Source organism: Motacilla alba, chromosome 1A (genome assembly GCF_015832195.1).
Source record: "Motacilla alba alba isolate MOTALB_02 chromosome 1A, Motacilla_alba_V1.0_pri, whole genome shotgun sequence".
In the NCBI taxonomy this organism is placed as follows: domain Eukaryota; kingdom Metazoa; phylum Chordata; class Aves; order Passeriformes; family Motacillidae; genus Motacilla; species Motacilla alba.
The window spans coordinates 38926516-38945974 of record NC_052031.1 but is presented as its reverse complement, the minus strand read 5'-3'; the positions used below and the strand labels follow the sequence as shown (position 1 = coordinate 38945974).

The following is a 19459-nucleotide window of genomic DNA, read 5'->3' as shown; positions in this document are numbered from 1 at the left end:
TTTCTGTGAATCCTATGCAAATAAATCCTATGCAAATTCAGTTTCAGAATTGTAAAGGAGAGGTAGTCACCTTTTCTAGAACCTTATTGAGAGCAAAACAGCCCACAAAGTACTCCAGATACAGTTTGCTGGGCTTAGATTCCAGCATTAGTAGAAAGGGAGAAGCTAAAGTTATTTTTACTGAAATAGCAAAGTGTTAGCCTGCACTTTAAATTAAACTGCTCAGAAATCCACTGTGTAATCTACAGTTTCACCCTAATACTGTTTTCAGTAAGCAGGACAAATCTACTTTCTGGCAAAGGGTTGAACAGATGGCAATCCATTAGCAAACCTGACTTTTCAAAGGAAATGTTACTATTTCAGAATTATATACCCCTTTTTGCAAAACTATGCTTTAAAAATTCCACAATACCCAAAAATGCAAATTAGTCCTAATTTAAATATAAGCATCTGTTGTCTGTGTCCAGGATATTCCTAACCATTTGGCAGGCGTGCCAATGTTACAGTCTTCCTGGTTGTCAGCCACGGCTGGTATTGGTGTGAGTGAGATAAAACATCACAGGATGATAGGATGTGATGTGCAAAACAAAAACACAGGCAAGAGGAAACGGATTTAAATAGTACACCTGGCCTGCAGAAGGCCATTTCATCAGAGGGATACGCTTCATCACTTGTAACATGCTGCATCAACTGTCGAGGATGGGCTGACGCAACTCCAGAGGCAACTAGACCACACCAGTGCTTCCAAATATTTCCTCTATAGTCGTTCTTTCACAGTCATGGGAGAAGGGAAGGTCTGCATAGTGAGATTTTCTAGGTTCCTGTTACTTTGGTTAAAGCAGATGAGCCATGTTTACTGTCACTATGCCTTGCACTTCTCTGCTGTGATATAGGCATAGCCCTTAAAAGTCTTGTACCCTCATATCCATTTCACCATGTCCCACGGGGAACTCAGTACAGCAAGAAAATAGGGAGTATTTCAGGAGAGGTAGTATTGTTAGTCTTGTGCTTCTGAGGGAATTGCTGCTTGATCTCTGTCCAGGAAGTGTTCTGCATTCCTCCTTGTTATGGGTCACTGACACTGGTAAAACATCATAAGGATGTATACATTAGAAATCTGAATTACTCTGGCATGGTCTCCTCCTGGACAAAATGTATTGGCTGTATTCTAATACATAGATGGGAGCTTTCTTAAAGCCTGATGTAAATGGCATTCGAAACCTGTATGGTAAAATGAATTACCATTTAAAGGTGAAGGGCATGGTGTGTGTGAATGATTGAAAGCCAATTATATTCTGGAAGATTACTTCAGTCCAAAGCACAGGAATTAATTTCCTTAATTCCTATCATCATGTGCCTTTCTACCTGCACAAATGTGTGCAAGTTCCATTAGGGCTCTTTAATATGTAGAACAAGTTCACAAAATAATGGAAATTTTAATCACTTACAATTTAATCTCTAAGGCTTTTGCCTGACCTTTGCGTGGTGCTCTGTTGGGAGGAGGGGAAGAAATCAGCAACTGTTTCAGGAAGGAAACCTAAGGCATTGTAGTGAGGAGTGGTACCACTCAAGGGAAGGTGGCCCCAGCATTTGGGAGTTTGGGAGAGGAAAGTGCTTTCTGGGTGTCTTCCAACAGCCAAGTGGGTCGTCTCTTGGAGAAAGTGCTCCCTTCCTACCTTTATTGCAAATGTCTTACGTGCTGAATCAATAGCACCCCATCAGTAATCTCCAGTGTCCATGAGAGCTAACTGGTGGAATTTTCCAGGCAAATTCAAAGCTTAAACCTTCAAGGTATGGGGAGCTAAACCTTGTTTCAGGTTGAGACAAAGTTACAGTAATGTCTTCAATAAAATGACAAGTAAAAGAAAACAAACTTGGGGTTTGTTTTCTTTTTGTTTCATGTTCAAGGTTATGGATTTTTAAGTACATTCCCAGCTTAATTTACTTCCATTAAAAAACCCAAAATGGTCACTTCAATCCAAAAGACAAATGTTTAAAAACACCTATACAGTTGATTTTCACTTCTTCCACAGGTATGTTTTCAGTAAGAACTTTGTTGACACTGGTTACAGACAGCTCTGGTTGCAGTTAGTTGGCATTTTCCAGCAGTGTTTATTTGTATTGGCATACCTCTCCTCACATTTTACTGCCTTTGCCTCGCCTCTCAATGTTCTTTGCCTTTCAGAGGGCCATTGCTTCGCCCCACCCTATGACCAACAGTAGCTGCCTTTTTCTTTATTATCCAGGGCCCCAGGTCTCCCTTGCAAGCTGCCTTCTGTTGCCTTGCTCTTCTCAAAGCCCTGGTGCAGTTAACTCCATTGCTCTGTGTGTTGTTCTTAATCCATTTTCAATGTTCAGCAACCCAATTTCCTGCTCTAACCCTGGGTTCTTTGCTGTCCAGTGACTCTTGGCCCCTCACCAGCCTAACATTGTCTCAACTGCTGGCTACAGATCCAGCAACAATGTTCTGCTTGTTTCCAAGTGCAGTGTCATCTTCCCCAGCCAGTTTAGCCTAATGGTGGTTATCGGAAGACCTCCTGTGAGTTCCTGCCTGCTGCAGGTACACGTTCTAAACAATGAGAAATTAAAGCAAGCATGTTGTGGGTGGGATCACTTAGACTGTTTTAGCACAGCCTGATGACAGCATTTTCTAGAAGTACCATTTCCCTTTTGGAAATATGTTAGAAGGGAATAGATTTCTGTGCTTCCCTTGGCACACATTTAAGGAGTGGTCATAAGGAAGCCTGCAAATGGAAGGAGGCATTTTTCTAGCTATGCATTATAGATGTTCCTCTCTATCTGAACTTTTTTATTTGACTAAATGTCTGACATATTTTTCATAAACCTTATCTTAATTCAAATTTTGCTTGTGTTCTTCCTTACAAGATGAAAATCTGCTTCAAAAGAAAACTGACCGTGTATTTTCTCAAACTGCTGCAAAATCTCAGTCTCAGCTTCTCTGAATAGGATCATGAAAATGGCAGTTTTAAAAGGGCACATTCTTGTTTTTGAAAATACACAACTAGCCTATACAAAGACCACCTCCTCATCAAGAACAAGGAAATATCTTTTCATATGAAGGGGGACTTTCAACTGCCATGTCCTATAATGTTTTTCCCTATATAGTTACTGTTCATGACACTGGTGGTTTCACTTCTTAGTGTGACTGAGGGTAAAAGAAGAAATTTGAATAGACTGAATATACAGTGCTGGTACTTTTATCCCTATGAAGTTTCATGGCAAGGTCATAGTTATTTGCTATTGATTAGCAAATTTCTCTTGATTTCAAATACATCCTTGGAAATGGAAAGATTTCTTGCTGTTTGGCTGTAATGCATAACTGAGTTCTGGGGTTTTTTTACAAATTCAAGCAAATACTTTCCCAGTGGAGTGGGTGTCCCAAAACTTTCTGAAAATCTGTTATAAAGCACCATGTTTGGTGACAAGAAATAAGAATATGAATGAGCTTGCAATTGTCATCAGCTGTTAGACAAACTTCAGATGTGGTAGTAGATGGCACCTGACCATTAATGTACATAGGTACTTGCTAGAGTACTCTTCCTTCCTTTCTCTTCATTTCTTCTTGTCATTTTTCTTCTCACTACATCCTCATAGCCTACATAATTGGGGATTTCTTCCCCATCTGTGCCCATATACAATAGAAATCGTATTGAACATAAGTTGCATCAGGCTGTGCATATATTATTATAATGTATATTATCTTGGCAAAAAGATAAAACATACTCATCAGGAAGAGAACATCAGATTCATCAAGTGTGAAATACACTCCTTGACAGGGGAGCAGCATAAAGCCAGATCTCTTTTGCACAGGGTGAAGCCCTGTGGAGCAGTGCTAAGTGATGTGCTGTTCCCTGCCTGGCTGCCTGTCTGTCATGGGGATGTCTTCTCTTGCTCTTCAGCCTAGCATGCTAAAATTGAAAAATCCTTCTGCAAGTGCCACACACCTCAACATTTTTCCTCTTGATGTGCCAACTGAGGACATATAAATAACCAAATTCATTATTCCAACAAAAAACAGGCCTGTTGTTTGTAGGGACAGAAAAAAAGTCAAAATTCTAGTTTCAGGCTAAAATGCTTAGGGTTTTTTTACATCAACGTTACCATTTATTTGATTTTTTTTAAATGCATTTTTCTGAAAGGATGGATTAAGGTAAGTGGATTGAGACAGTGGTTTTTGAGTGTTGACTGGGACACTTTATGAGAATCTGTACAGTTAAAGCATTGGTTACTTAGGTGTGTAGTTCAGCTGTGCCACCTGGAACTCTAGAGCTGGAGTGGAAGCAAATACCTTCTGTCATGTCATGGAAACAAATACATGTCACCTCTGATGTTCACGAATGGTGTAAAAATACAGGGGTTTAAAAGTTAATACACATGTCCCACTTAAATGTCTCTGTAGAGTCCTCCCCTGAAGAGGTGCTGGGGCACATGGATCTCTTTGCAAGATGGGATATGCCTGAGGCAGTAGGGCATCCACAGGAGCACATCTTTTAGGTTGGACTTCCCCTTATAGGTAGGGCCTTGTCCTTCAGCCCAAAGTGATGCATGGTGACATGGAAATTGGGAGCTGCACCTGTATGCAGACGGAAACATCTGCTACAGAACTCATGGCAGCTTTTAACATTAAGTCAACTTTGTGAAGTGTAGAGGGGGGGAAAACGCTAAATTCTCAGTCATGTTTCCTTCAGATACATGTAACTGATAAGAAGGCAGAATCTGCAGAAGATGGGTGTGCTGTCAGGACAGGTTTGTGAGGCACCTTCAAACCCAATGGCACTGCAGGGACCTTGAATTCTTCCTGCTCTCCCCAGATGAAAATGTTCTTTAGACATGGTAGCAGTGAATGAATCATTTTAGTCCATCTGAATTTATCCTCCATAGGGAAAAATGGTACTGTGGACTCGCATGTATCCTGCTATTGACCCCTCTAAGAGCGCCTGCTATGACAAGAACCTGCACAGTCAAAGGATTCACCATTTGCAACAGGCTGCAAGAGTGTTAGTGATTAGAAGGCATGAGGGATACTATTTTCTGTGTTGTAAATGTATACTCTCTATCTACACATAATGTTGAAAAAGAGAATTTATTTTCTAGATAACATCCCTGTGCTAGGTCATACATATTTCAGTTTCACACTGATGTCTGAGAGACATTTTTGTAACTTCAGAAAAATGTATTAATCTTTTGATGTAATTGTAAATAAACAATTTTCTTAATTCCATCCTATTTTTTGAGTTGGACTTGTTTGATGATGTTACCAGAAAGAAAGCTTTTTAAAAATTTAACAAGTGAAGTCATCAGCTTTTTGCAGAGGATTATTTGTCCTTTGAGTTTGCTGTTTCAGGACACGTACATCCCCATTTCTCCTTAACATAGATGACCCTCATGCAGATGCAAAATATATAAGTACAAGTTTTTGTCTGACCTGTGTTATTTGGATACAAAATACTGTTTCTGAAGGTAATGCAATAGAATTTGAAATATGAATTAAGTAACATTACTAATTCTGGTTACTCGTTAGAGGTGCAAATAATGAGAAGGAAGGATTTAAGAGGAGACCAAGCTAAGTCAGATAGTGTTTTGAAGCACTTAACTCTAAATTTGTGAGTCTACCTTCCATCACATGGAAGGCAGACAAACAAAATATTTGTTTTACATGATGCATTTTTGACATTTTTGAAAGTAGTATTTACTAATGTGCTATGAATTCATAAATAAAAACAAAAAAAATATTAATTACGTATATTTGTGTCAATCCAGGCATTTTCGAAGTTAATCTCAGACAGTTTAATCTTCTTTTGTGACGTTTGCTGAAGAGTCAGCCTCTGAATGAGAAACTTTCAACTGTTAATTCTCTATTCAGATGAGAAGATTTGATTGATAATTTTTACATATGCACACATTTTCATATAATAAAAATGTTTTCCTGAGTGTATAAACCACAAGCTTGGATCTTAGAGATGTTAAATAAAAAGGGAGATATATGTATATATTTGAGAACTTGTTTTACCAGGGTCCAAAAGGGAGTGGTTAAATAAACCTCAGATTTCTCAAATGCAACTTAGCTAAGCTACCAGGAAATGCATGCAGCTTCTCATAGTGTGTTGTTACCTACTGCTACTTTACTAATAATTATAAGAAGAAAGAGATTAAAAAACCTTGATTAGAAAAAAGATATTTAAAAAAAAATCTTTATTAGAATACCATATCTCAAGAAGATATCAGAGGATGATCTTTATTTTTAAAAGATGGAACAATGAAATATCCATGAATACACAAAGCATCAAAGCATTGATTTTTTTTCTGTTCAAACAGGAATAATTGTAGAAGAAAGAGTTTTGCTGAAAATAGGCTCTTAATTTATTTCTCCTGAACCAAAGTTACATTTTACTAGTTCTTTTCGATAAAAGCCCATGTTTAATCACTAATCCTTCACATCCACTAACTCTTTAATTTTCTATTTCAAGCATGTCTTCTGAAAAAGTAAATCTCCTGGACCTTAAGGAATCAATTCCTCTACAATCAGTTAAGCATTGGGGAAGAATGTACTTGAAACAGATTAGGTGGATAACTGTGGCCATCAGCAGCAATCCTAGCCCTCAGAAATGGATATATCATCATCTCTTCACTTCTCAATAGACTTGGCAGCTATGTTTTTGTGAAACAGTACTTACTGAATCAGCACAGCAGCAAAAAGATAATATAGCTGTTCTTTGTTATACAGAGACAGACCAGAGAAACTTGAGAGGGCATGGTGGCTTTCAAATCAATGAAGCAGTCATTGGAAAAATAGATGGTTGTCGGTCTGATCTCCTCTGTAGCCTGACAGTCTTGTAACGTGATAGTAATAGCTATGGAGTTCCTAGATATCACCTTTTGCATCCTACTGTAGAATTACATGTGCCCCTCATATCTTAGGAAGATACCTTGGAAAATCAAGCTGCAACCTGAGAGGAGTTCTAGTACTCCTGTTTCAATTCTTGGGGTCATTCAACATGTAGGACACCAAGCAACAGAACTGCAAAGGTGACAGCGAGCTCTCTGTTTCACATGGGTTTTCTCTTTCAAGGTTTTGTTCGTAAATTGCTGCAGCAATTCAACAGTCACAGCTTTCTTCGAAGATCATATTTGTTTCAAAGTTGAAAGCTAACAGTGATCAGTTGTTGAAATCTGCCAGCAGTGAATCTGTACTGCCTCGTTTTGCGGGGATTTATTAACAAAGGATTTTATTTATATCACTTTCTTCTTGCTGTTATCAGTTTTCACCTACACACTTAGAAAGAACAGGGTTTTTTTTCCTTTCCTGAGAATTGGCTAGGATGTAACCAAGTACCAGAGAGATTCAATCTGCAAATAGCAGTATTGTTAAATGCACTAAAATTTAAGACAGAATACTGGTTCTCTTCTCATTTCCTAAACATACAAATAAAGTGTTAAACGTGTGTGTAGTTTTTGTGTCGTATCCATTGTTTTGCACAGATTATGTATTTTCACTGTTGTCTCATTAGATTCTCATACCAGGTAGAAAAATAAAAGATAAAATTCTGATTCTAGACTTCTAGTGACAATTTGTATTGCCACTATGTACACTTGCCAGTAGCCCACAGCCATCTTTCTCATCTTTCTGGTAATCACATGAAGAGATTTAAGGCTAAGATTAGCTGGAGAGATAAGAACTGAGGGGAAGCAGTGGGAGACTCTAGTAATGACATACGATCAGGGAAAAAGTGAGAGTTACTGCTTTGGCTCAAACACAGTGCCTGTTGTGAAAGAGAATTAGCATCCCTAGGTTAACCCTACCTCCCTTTGTGAGACACCTGTTGGGTCCTTTTTTTCCCGTCTTCTTGTCTTCTTCCCTGCCAACAGAAATCTCTGTGATGCAGACTAAAAACATACACTGGAAGTAGCAGTGTGGGAAAGGTTGCCCATATGCCAATAGTTTTGTTTCATGATGCTCACATAGTTTGTATAAATACTTGATTTTGCTTAGGCAGGGGACCAAGAGAATGGATTTTAGCTAAGAGGAAAGTGTGTTCTTTTTCCTTCTGTTTTTCTTTGTTCAGGCTAGCTTATTCATTGTGATAATGTCTGTTTTCTGCTTCTAGCTTAGTCAAATTTTCAATTCCTTCACTGATTTGAATTTTTTTCCTCCATATACTTGAGGTTTAAAACACAAAAGTAAATATTATGTTCAAGTCCTCAGGTTATGTTAATGTATCAACCCTTTATTTCCTTCTAATCTGGGATCAGAACCTCTAAAGTGTTTAAATTTGCTGTTCCAGCCAAGTGTCCAGAGTGCTTTTGTTTAGTGTTTAAGGGAGCTTCATGCCAGCATTGTGAGCAGTGTCTGCTGATGCAGAACTGATCCTTCAAGATCAAGTGATGTGATCAAAACAAGAGGAGAGGCTGGTGAAGTTATCAAGGCATCACTTCACCTGATGTTTATTGCTACAGAAGGCAGCAGGCAGTTTCCTTGCTTTCACATAGTTCAGCTTGTAGGAACATAATGAATTAAGGCCGGGTGTATTCACCATACTGACCTTCTCAGCAAGTTATAGCTTTCCTTCAAAGGATTTTTTTTTTGTTATTTCACAGTTTCAAGAAGGCGGACAGAACATAATTTACCATGTCCTGTGTAGGTAAATAACTACTTTAAACATCTGTGATCTCTATTTTTTAAATAAATGCTTTCAGAAGGATTGAGAATTTAAGTAACACAAAGTGGGAAACTACAGAATACCCTACTTCTTGCAAGAAACAAGTGTTAAATAATAAATGCTTGTATATTCCTTATATAAATAATATATACTTACTTGAATACAAAATCAACTTTAAGAAAAACTGTTGTCTTTTTGTAATGTATTTGTAGCCAACTGTACCTAGTCAAAAAGAAAGGATTAAAATCATGTCTCAACTGTTCTGTTCATTAGTGAGTGGCTAACTGTAAATCATAGTTATGATCACAAAGAGCAGGTATGATGAAACATTATTAAGTCAAAACTACATAGGGAAGAAATTTTACCTTTTAAAAAAAGTACTGTTACCTTCCTTTCCCTCTTCTCTGCAGCTAATTTAGGGAAAAAAGTCCCAAGATTTTGTTATAAGTACTGCATTAGAAAATACCATAGTTTTCAATGCTCTTCTGTTCTTTGTATTTTCAGCTTTATGTTTTGATCTTTTCTCTTAAAGATAATTCAGTATCTTGTTTTTACACTGATGCTATGTTCAATGTCTTCTATACAATGCAGTGGGTGTTGTCAAAGGGTTGTTGTAGCTGTTAATTTCATCTTTCTCACAGATGGCAAAATCTGGTGAAAATTTTCAGACTCATATTTATGCACCTCCTCATCCTGATTGCTTTAGAAATTGCAATAAAGCTAATAATTTGGAAGAAGAAAAATTATATCAGTGTATAAAAATTATTAGGCTTTAAGGTTCATTTTAAATGCTCATGTTTGGAAATTCTAATTGCATTATTGCTCTTCAGGCCTTGAATTAAGCCAGTTAAACTCATCTTATTGAAATGACACTGCATTATCTGTTAATTTTTGCTTTACTGTTCTATGATTCATTATTATTCCTTTAGAAATCAGCACTGGAAATGTGACAGTACCATGACACTTTCTCTAAGTAACTGTTGAACTCTTAATAGTTCTAGGTACTCTACAGTTCAATCTCACACATGCACAAGCCAATCAAATCTGAAATTGCTGGCACAGATGCTCCCGTGACTTACATAAGTCATGTGTAGGCTTCAAGGAAAAATTGGGCTAGTTTGATCTATGTACAGTAGTGAATATGCTATGAAGATTGACCAAAGTAAAGCAAATACAGTTCTCACAGTTGGCCTTCATGCTTGGTTAAGGCTACGAAAATCCCTAGCTGAGGACATGAACAGAAGTCCCTAGTCAAAATTAGTAGAGTAAGAAGCAAGGCAAGATTACTTAAGGTGTTGTAGACATTGTAAGGTTCAGAGAACACAGAGAGCATATTTTTTCATTTAAGGGAACCTTTTGAATGTTGTATTTGAATGAGCTAAGCAGAGTATGCAGGAGCAGTTTGCCGGAAATTTCAGCATTTCAGTGTTTGCCCAAACCAGCCATAAGTGACTGAAGTATCTGAAGATAGCACTGAACAGCCTTCATGGTGTTGAGGATGCTGGATTGGGGGGGTTCTCAAGACAGTTTGCTGTCTGTGATCACAGATGGCACTGCTTTCCCTGCCACTAAACTGTGTCCTTTCTGTAAGTTGCTTTGCAAAACATCTCAGATGTCTCAGACCAGCCTGTCTTACTCAGGTGTTGCTGCCAAAGCTGCTGGAAAAACTCCTGGTATATAATACTGCCCTGGGTTGTGCAACAGTTGCATCAGAGGCTCTGTGTCTGAGAAATGGACTGAAGCAGAGAGCCTGGATGCCTGTGGTATGCCTGAGAAGCTAGAGCCAAATGGAATCTGAGCGCAGCTCAAACATACAGACCAAAACAACGTCTGATGAGTAGCCAGAGAAAATGATGACATTGATTATATGGTGACATGATGATAGTGAGGCACCAATGCCCTAAGCATTGGGGGAATGTATGTAGAAACTTATGGGGATATACCATTAATGTTTTTGAGGACAGTTATTCGCATCAGGCAAAATGAGACAGAGAGGCAGACATATACTCAATTATAGCTCATGACTTCTTGATTTTTTCTCATATATTAAGAAGAAAAAAAAACATTAAATAATCAGTTAAGGCATTTTAAAAAGCTTTAAATCAAAACCACATTGGCCTGTGTTGTACTGACACTTTGCAAATGTAATTCTTCTGAGGTATGATGTCTTCTGGACCACAGGGAGATAAATTTCCATGAGGCTTTCTCTATATATCTGTACAGTAAGAGTGGGTTTCATCATATTGATGTAGATGTCTGATATGTAGAATGCAGGCATTTACATCTGAGGTAATCATCTAGTCTTCCTTTATAGTCAACAACAGGACAAGACACTCTGGGGTATGATTCATTTCATGTAAAGTAGGTCAGATGAATTGTAGCCTCAAAGTGCCTGTTCTTCCTCATTGACTGTAACAATAGTTGAGGTGAGTTGCTGAGCTGTCTATGTCTACGTCAAAAGTGCAGCACTGAAACCCTCAGCAGAAGATGAGTCATGAGACCTCTGTACGGTTGCTTTTTGTTATTTTTATTTATGTATTGATAGTAATGTTTAACTGCAGGACTGTAAAGTGACAATGCAGTAAACCTGTATCTGCTACCCATATCATCTAAACCAGAGTGTGAAAGCACTGGTAGTATTATTCTTGTTTAATCTTGCTTATTATTATTAATTTGAATAGACCTTACAGATGCATACTATGAGGTGTTAAATAATATCACTGTTTTCTAACAGTTTAGCTCACTGCTCCCTGTACATCGAGTGTAATTTACCACGGTGAAGTACATCTTTACGCTTACTGATTAGCATGAAATTTAGGGCAAGACAAATATATCAATTTAAATAAGAGAAAAGGCTGCTCTTTCCCTCAACATTTCTGAACTCTCCAGATTAGACTAAATAAATACATTAAGTTAATGGAAGGACCTCTGAATTTAGGAGAGCACTGTGCTGATAGCAAGGCACCAAAGAGGTGAATGGAAGCATATTGGGCAGTCTGGTATCCTAAGAGTAAGATTTGCTGTGTTGTATAAACCAGTGGCTGACAGCAGAACTCTAGTAATACAGAACATTTTCCAGAGATAGACACTGAAATTTTTCCAAAGCTAGTGCTTTAACCATGAAGTCACATAAACACTTTGTTACAATGTACTAGGGCTGTTGGCTATGAATTATGAATGAACTTTGCTAATCACCGCTGAATTTTGATTTCCCAACCATTGATTACCTGCTGTCATTTGATAGTGTTTGCAGAAGATTGCTAAATATAATAAAGCATCCTGTGTAGGCCTGTGGAATTACGATAAAAACTTGACAGAATAACATTAAGAATTCTGGAATATATTCTCATGAGCTTGAAGGAATAACAGAACCTGAATGCAAGTATTGGAGGAATGAAAAACTACTGACAATTATAAGGACCTTTTATGTCATGCAAATTCTTCACCTTCAGCCTGATTAAATGTCTTCAGGCACAACAGAACAGAGCTTGCAGATTTCAAGGATTATTATTCTGTAATGCCATGGTGAAGCTAGTGAATATTTACAGACTTACCGACAGTCCTTGCTGTCAATTTGGAGTGATGTTTTACCTCAATGAGGAATCAAAGGCTGGTGTTTATGCAGCACATTTACTTTTCCTAGTAACCAGCATACTCATGCACTGACAGTCCCCAGAATTAAAAGAAATGAGGCATGGAAAGACCTCAAGAAGATGAGAAACTTGTTCTCTAATACCTTGATAGTACAAGAAGTCACCATATTTTGGCTTTGGGAGCAGCCCAACAACTTAATTCTAGAGTACTTACCGTAGTAAAGAAATGCTGTGCTTCTGTATGATTACTGCTTTGACCCAAACTGATATTGCATGGCATTGCAGCTACTATTTAAGTGTCTGATATTCTCTTAAGTCAGAGGTTAGTATATTTATTTTAAAGATTGCAGACCAATTCTCTCATAGATTAGCAGAAAAAAGGAAGGTTAGATAGACACTTATCTTGGTAGATCATTTTGCAGTATAAGACATGCACATACCTTCTTTGTCAAGAGTCATTCAGGTATTTAATGGGACACAGCATGCTAAAATAATTTTCTATATTTTTCTCAATAATTTTTAACCTGATTAAACTGAAACAAATATAAACCCTGCACAAAATGTACCAGAGTAAAACCTGAGTCGACAACTTTCAGAGAATGCTAAAGCCTGGTCTACTCAATTTTAGTGGTTATGTGAAAGAGCACCAAGTTCAGACCAGCCAGGATTCATTCTGTGGATTCATAATTTGCGTTCAAGTTGTAAAAGCTGTATTAGGAAAAGCATTTGCTTTCTAAATGTCTAGCAAATAAAAGCCATCAGTCTACAGTGCAAGTGAACAAAAGCCAGCAAGTGAAAACCATATATAACAGAACAAAGAGATAATTAAGCCAGATTACCATTTTTTTTCAACTGTACTCAGCTGCGTATATATATACATGATCTATACAGTGTTCCACTTGTATTGCAGTATGGTATCGTGATACTTTCAGGTTCTAGTGGTTTCTCAAAGGGTTTGTGTAGTAATCTTCTGCTTGTATCCTGCTAGCAGGGCAAGTGGAACATCATTCAAATGAAAATACAGAAAGAACACTTGAAATGAAGATTTTTTTCTGAGAGTCATGCTTTTCTTCTGATGAGTGCACTTGATAAAATACATTCCATCCACCCACAGCCCTCTGCCTTCTCTGTGTTCCACTGATAACGTGACCCACCACACTGAAAGAGTATTATTTCCTGAAAGGCTGTAGGCAAGCATGATGATGAGAAGGAAAAAGAGAACTGAATGTTAAGCAGAATGAGAGAGAGAGGAATTGTGCTTATGTATGAGAAAACAAAAAATTAAAAGTGGGCCGGGAGTTGGATTTAGTAAGGGGGAGGAAGTAAGTGTATATTCCTTTTAAGATGTATATATCATTAAGATGTATATATCACACAGGAATAATTCTACCTGCATCATCAGTCAATTCCTACCAATTTGTAAGATATGAATGGGGGAAATGACAATAACCACATCAGCACCAGTTGCATGTTAATATAATGGAGTTCATATTTTGGAAAATGTGTGAGAGTACGCAAAACAATCCTTTTCAAAAATAAGTATCTTTGCTCAAGAGAGGACAAAGGAAACACGCAGAGATAAAAAGTAAGGATATTTCATTTAAATAGAACTTAACTAGTTTTAACATAATTCCTATAATTTTTGAACATATATCTATGTAAGTTCACACACACTCTTTTAATCCGTTTTTCCTTTTCATAACTATGTAAGATTTTTAAGAACAAATCATTGGTGATGGCATTTACAAGCAAAACTAGTTAGATTTATAGCAAAGATGGTTTGAGACAAGAAAATTATCCTGTCAGTATTTGTCAAACATATGACAGTACTCTATAATTGACTTCAGCAGGGGCAGATTCCCTGCTATATGCTTTATTTAACATAACTTTAAAGTGTTACTCATTGCCAGTCATATCACTTCTTTGAGGAAGCACTTACTCCAGTTTTAGCTGGAGCTCACCTTGAGAGAACCATCAGGAAGAAGCCTGTGCATCACTTAAGCTCTTGTGGACTGCTAAATTTCACTTTTTAACCTGTCCTAAAGTTTCCCCTTCAAAGTTATTAATGGAAGGAAATACGGCCTATTTCATGAGGTCGTATTTTATACATTCACGTTTTTACATTTTTTGCTGGCTCAAAGTCATCTGTTTTGTGCAAAGTGTTATATTTTGCTCTTGGCAAAGCATCAGCTGATAACCAACAGTTTTGGCCCTGAAAATATGCCTCATTTTCTTTCTGTAATTTATAGACTGTTCTCTCCTCTGTGAGCAATACCCCACAAGTCATTGCCAAATTGAGCAAGCTATTGGTGACAAGAGAAAGAAGACTGCTTATTGTTAATGGATAGGTGAATAATAAAAAGCAAGAACTTGGGCATCAGCATTCATGTATTTTAGCATGCTGGAAGACTTTAGAGGTGCAAAAAATCAGAATGCTTGGGGGATATTCTGCTTTTATTTACCTCCAATCACTTCTGAGTCAGAAAGGTAAGTAATCTAGTATTGGCAAATGCCAGTTTAGTGCCCAGTTTTGCCTATGAGACTACATAGTAAAGACCCATGCTGAACTGTTCAACCAGAAAATGAATTTATCGTTTGTATTGTAATACTCATCACTTTAAAAGTGATTAATTATACTCTAGAGTCTGACCTATGCCCTAGTGAAATGTTCAGACCTGTACTTAATTCTTTTAGATTGATTAATGTACCTAAAGCTTTTTATGTTTCCTTCCAATCATTACAAATTTCTCATTTTATATAGTTTATTTCAGCATTGTAGAAATGTGGGCTGTTTCCCAGAACTTCCAGGTGTGGTGACAACACTACAAAATAACTGCAGGATAGCAACCAATCTGCCATCTCTGGCATTATCTTTTAGAGCTAGACCTGGTGAGAGGCAAAGACAGTTCAAAACTTACCTGAACTGGACTGAGTAAGACCCCAGTCTGATTTAGATTATGTCAATAGCTACCATGTGTAACATGAATTACAGAGGCTTTATCTGATCTATTTTGGTAGGGTGTTGAAGCTTCTTCAGAAAAAATCATACACTTACTTTGTCCTGTCTGATATATCAGTTTACACCAACTAGTAGTAATAACTGGGGAGTGTGAATTCAGTACTTAACTAGCTACAAGTCTTGTGTGGCAGATAAAGAAAAATTCCAAGGCAAATCGTTCAATAGCTTTGTTTAAAAATTATTGTAACAACATTGTTATTACTGAAAACATCAAAAATTTTGTTAGGTTTTCATATTACGTTTCCAACCTAAACAATTCTGTGATTCCATGATACTTAATGTTTTGTCATTTTTTGCACTCTATTGAAATGGTTCTTGCTAGGAATTTATTTACTGCTACTTAAATCTTAAAACCATCTTCTTTGATGTATTAGCTCTTATCACTCATATTCTTCTCTCTAGAATGTAATTTTTTCTTGATTTCCATGGCCTTACTATCCCAGATCTCCTTTTAGCTTTCCGGTCATTACTTCAGTAAGCGTTTTAGAGTTATCTTGCTTGATACACTGTGATCTGGTAACATGGACTGGGTGCTCAGTAGCAGCTGAAGCGCTGCTTGGAGCAAAAGCTCAGGTGCAATTGTTGAATGCAGGTTCAAGTTAGTTTCATCTGAAAGTTTATGAGCTCCAAGACTGTTCTGCCATGCAAGCTACAGCCCACTAAGTGGTCATCCTCCTGAAAGAAACACTGTGCTTTGTGCCATGCTTCCTCTCATGATTTGAACTGCCTTTTGGCAGAGGCCTCTAAAAAAGCTTGAGAAGTGTTTAGGTGTTTGTTAATCTACTAAGGCAGCAGCTACCATGCTGACTAGCTGCCTGCCTCTTTTATTTAAATTGTAAATTTTTTTGAGATGTCATCTACTCTTATCCAGTGGAAAAGAGAAATTGATGCAGTGGATAATAATGTTTTTCTTATAAAGACAAATTTATTATTATGATTTTTTTTCCTATTGCATCTCATCCACTGTCATGTGTTTTTTCTATTTCCAGAAGATTTCTCATGTCTTTGTTGCATAAGACATCTGGTCAGTATTAGCTCAGTTACAAGCCAAGGATTGTAAGAACTGTTTCAATTAGCATAATCTCCCAGTCACGAACAGTACGATCTTTGTCATTGGAAAGGAGAATTATATAAGGTTCCTTCTAGACATTGTAGTAATTCTGGAGTTGTGTGGTTGAAGGGAAAAGTGTTTGGGTTTTTTTTTTTTTCTGCATTTAAAACACAGAATTAAAATGCCTCAAATAGTATTTTATCATTAAATACTATGCATTCATTTCTTCACTGGGATACAGACCTGTGTTTAGCAGAGTGGTGTAACTGGCCAGTAGTGGCTCTGGTGGCTATGCAAAAGACACAAGAAGATGTGAAAATGGCCACATGGTCAAGATGGCAGCATTGCCAGGTTCAACTCTACTGGCAAACTAAGGAAAAGCTGGAAGGCATCCATGAAGTGACAGAGGAGAGAATCCTCTCCATTTAACCTCTGTCTTCCTGAAGACTGACCAGGATGTGTTTTGCTCAATTCACTCCTAAATGTAAGACAGTGTGTTCCTTGCTTGACTAGGCTACTCTCCATAACACCAGCCACTATTTCTTATGCCTCTGTGTCCCCAGCCATAAAGCATTGTTGGGCATCTTATGGGTTGGTTTGGTCTTTTTTTTTTTTTTTTTTTTGATGTATTTTGGTAATAGCTGTGTAAAATAGGAACTAGTGTTAAAGAGAAAAAATATGAGTGAAGGTACTGGTACTGTTCAGCTGGACCAGAATCCCCATTCAATATGGCTTAAGCCCTCTAGATTGCTCTTCAGAGACACTCTGATCTTTCCCTTGACAATACAGAGGTGCTTAAGGAGAAGTCAGGCCACCAAAAATACTGTTTCATGTATTTCTCCATGTATTTCTATGGGTCATAGGGGTTTTGTGAAGTAGATCAGGTCTTTGGAGAGCTAGACACGAACATTACATTTACTCTTCTCTAGTAGACTTCCCATTCTTCCAGAACAGACTTTACCTGCCTCTAGAAAACTTTATAAGTTGATATTTAGATTTATAAGAAGAAAAAAATCAAACATTTTTTTCTTGGGCATTGTCATCCTGAGGATTCTTACATAAAGACACAGCTTCATTTTTTCAGATTTTGTGAAAGCAAACCCTATGTTTTTTGCTGTGCCATTTTCTCTTGTGCAGAAAGTAAGAAATATTTTAGTTCTAATACAGATTAGCGACTTTGAACTTACACCTTTGTTCCAAAGATTGTTTCCTGCTAAGACAGAACCTCTCTATGTCTGTTGTACGTGTACATGCATGGTTTGTCCGTACTTTGGGATTTGGATCTCTCAACAGCAGTGTTGTTGCCTAGCAAAGTCTGGTATGACACAAGACTAATATAGTATGTGCAGGTAAAGCTGATTTTAAACTTAAAATGATAGTCAGTGTGCCCTTTTTTGGGCCCATTCATTTGTTAGACAATGTTTATACTGACCCATATCCCTTTTGTTTTCCCTACTCAGATGTTGCAAGAGCAATTGAGTTACTGGAGAAACTGCAGGAATCTGGAGAAGTACCAGTACACAAGCTACAGTCTCTAAAGAAGGTGTTGCAGAGTGAGTTTTGTACAGCTATCAGAGAGGTATGAATTTGAGATTTATAGTTATTTCTCAGACTAACACTCCTCAGTACAGAAAAGCATATTTGCCTTTCAGTGCTATGTTGTATAAAGGAAAATGGATGTGAGATGTGTCTGTAGCTGCCTGCTACTGTACAGAGCGTAGAAGTTACTGAAAAGCAGACACAAAACAGTTTCATCAGCAAGACATCAGGGCTGAGGCAATCAACCTTGCTGAGGAGAAAGGGTGATTAATTAGTACTTTAGTAATCTGCTCTCATTGTTTTAGGGTCTATGGTAGCCTGTACAGCACTGTGCTGGGATATGGGGTCATGCCATTTTGGATCAGTGCAAGCTTGAATGCCTCTCCTTTGAGCTCAGGTGTGTGATAGGGAGGTGCTGATAAAATCAGAATGCAGTGACAGCCGAAAGGGGCAAGGCTGAAGTTAACTGAGCTGACAGGAATCTTGCCTTGGAAGTCAGTGGTTGGGTCCCAGTGGGCTTTGCCCCTCATGTCAGAAATCCTTGTCATGCTGCTAAGAACTGTGATCATTCCACTACCAGCTGTGGTCAGGGCCTTCCTAAGCTCTGCCCAGCAGTAGATGAATAGTAATTGTTTTCTTTGAGTTGGCCTAGAGAAGATGCACCACAATCCTACATGCATACAAGCAGTATCTTCAAAGCAGTTAAACAACAAACACTTCTCTTGGAAGTTTATTAGAAAGAAAACATGGTTTAATGCAACATTGTGTCAGATGTTTTACCTACTAAACCAAGGAGACTCTTAGCCTGCTGAACAGAAGCAGCTCTAAATGCCATTATGGAGGCAACATCTTTTTAGTGGAAAACCTGCAAGAACTTCTGTTTCAGTTTGTCTGTCTGCTGCCTGGAGCTAATCCTCCATTGCTGAAATCAGTGGGGAATCTCATGTTCCCTCAATGGTAGCAAAACTGAGCTCCTGATAACTAGGCAACAGGAGATTGATTGAGTGGATTGCTGAGTGTCTGAGAGGAAAAAAGAGATGAACAGACATTAGTTTAATAAGCAAAATGGAATACACTCTTTGTTTTATGGAATATATTCTTCATTGTGAGAATCAGAGGGAGGCTTCCACCTAATTAAATTGCAGTTTTCAAGACTTTTTAAAGGGAATAGTGTTCCCTGACAATAAATAATAAATAGTGTTCCCTGACAATAAATAATGGCACTGTTTACCCTCAAAAGCTGATATTCTGACTAGTCATTTCATTTAAGCAAACTAAATGCTTCTTTGAGTAACTACAGAACATAGAAAAGTTGTGGGATTGTTTGGGGTTTTCTTCAGATAGCCAAGCCTGGTACTCCAGTTGTTAAAGCCAGCTTTCAGTCTTTGCAGCATCGTCAGTGAAATCTTAACAAATTTATATTAGTCTCAAGAAAACAGTTTTATCAGAAGCAAAATTTAAGAACAAAGGAATTTGGCTTAGAAAAATGCTTTCTCAGTTCAATGAACTGAAAGTAGATCTTGACAAAACCATCTCAGTGGCACAAAAGGACTTCACAGAGTATTGTGTGAAGACAACC

The 19459-nt window shown here is 37.7% G+C and overlaps 1 protein-coding gene across 2 annotated transcripts in view; it reads left to right on the top strand.

Moving 5' to 3' along the window:
* Nucleotides 1–19459, top strand: part of LIN7A (lin-7 homolog A, crumbs cell polarity complex component) — a 47083-nt gene that overhangs the window by 1499 nt on the left and 26125 nt on the right. For both annotated transcript variants that reach the window (XM_038154421.1, XM_038154422.1), the window contains exon 2: nucleotides 17802–17920. In XM_038154421.1, coding sequence (XP_038010349.1) covers nucleotides 17802–17920 — 119 coding nt within the window. The remainder of the gene's footprint in view (nucleotides 1–17801; nucleotides 17921–19459) is intronic.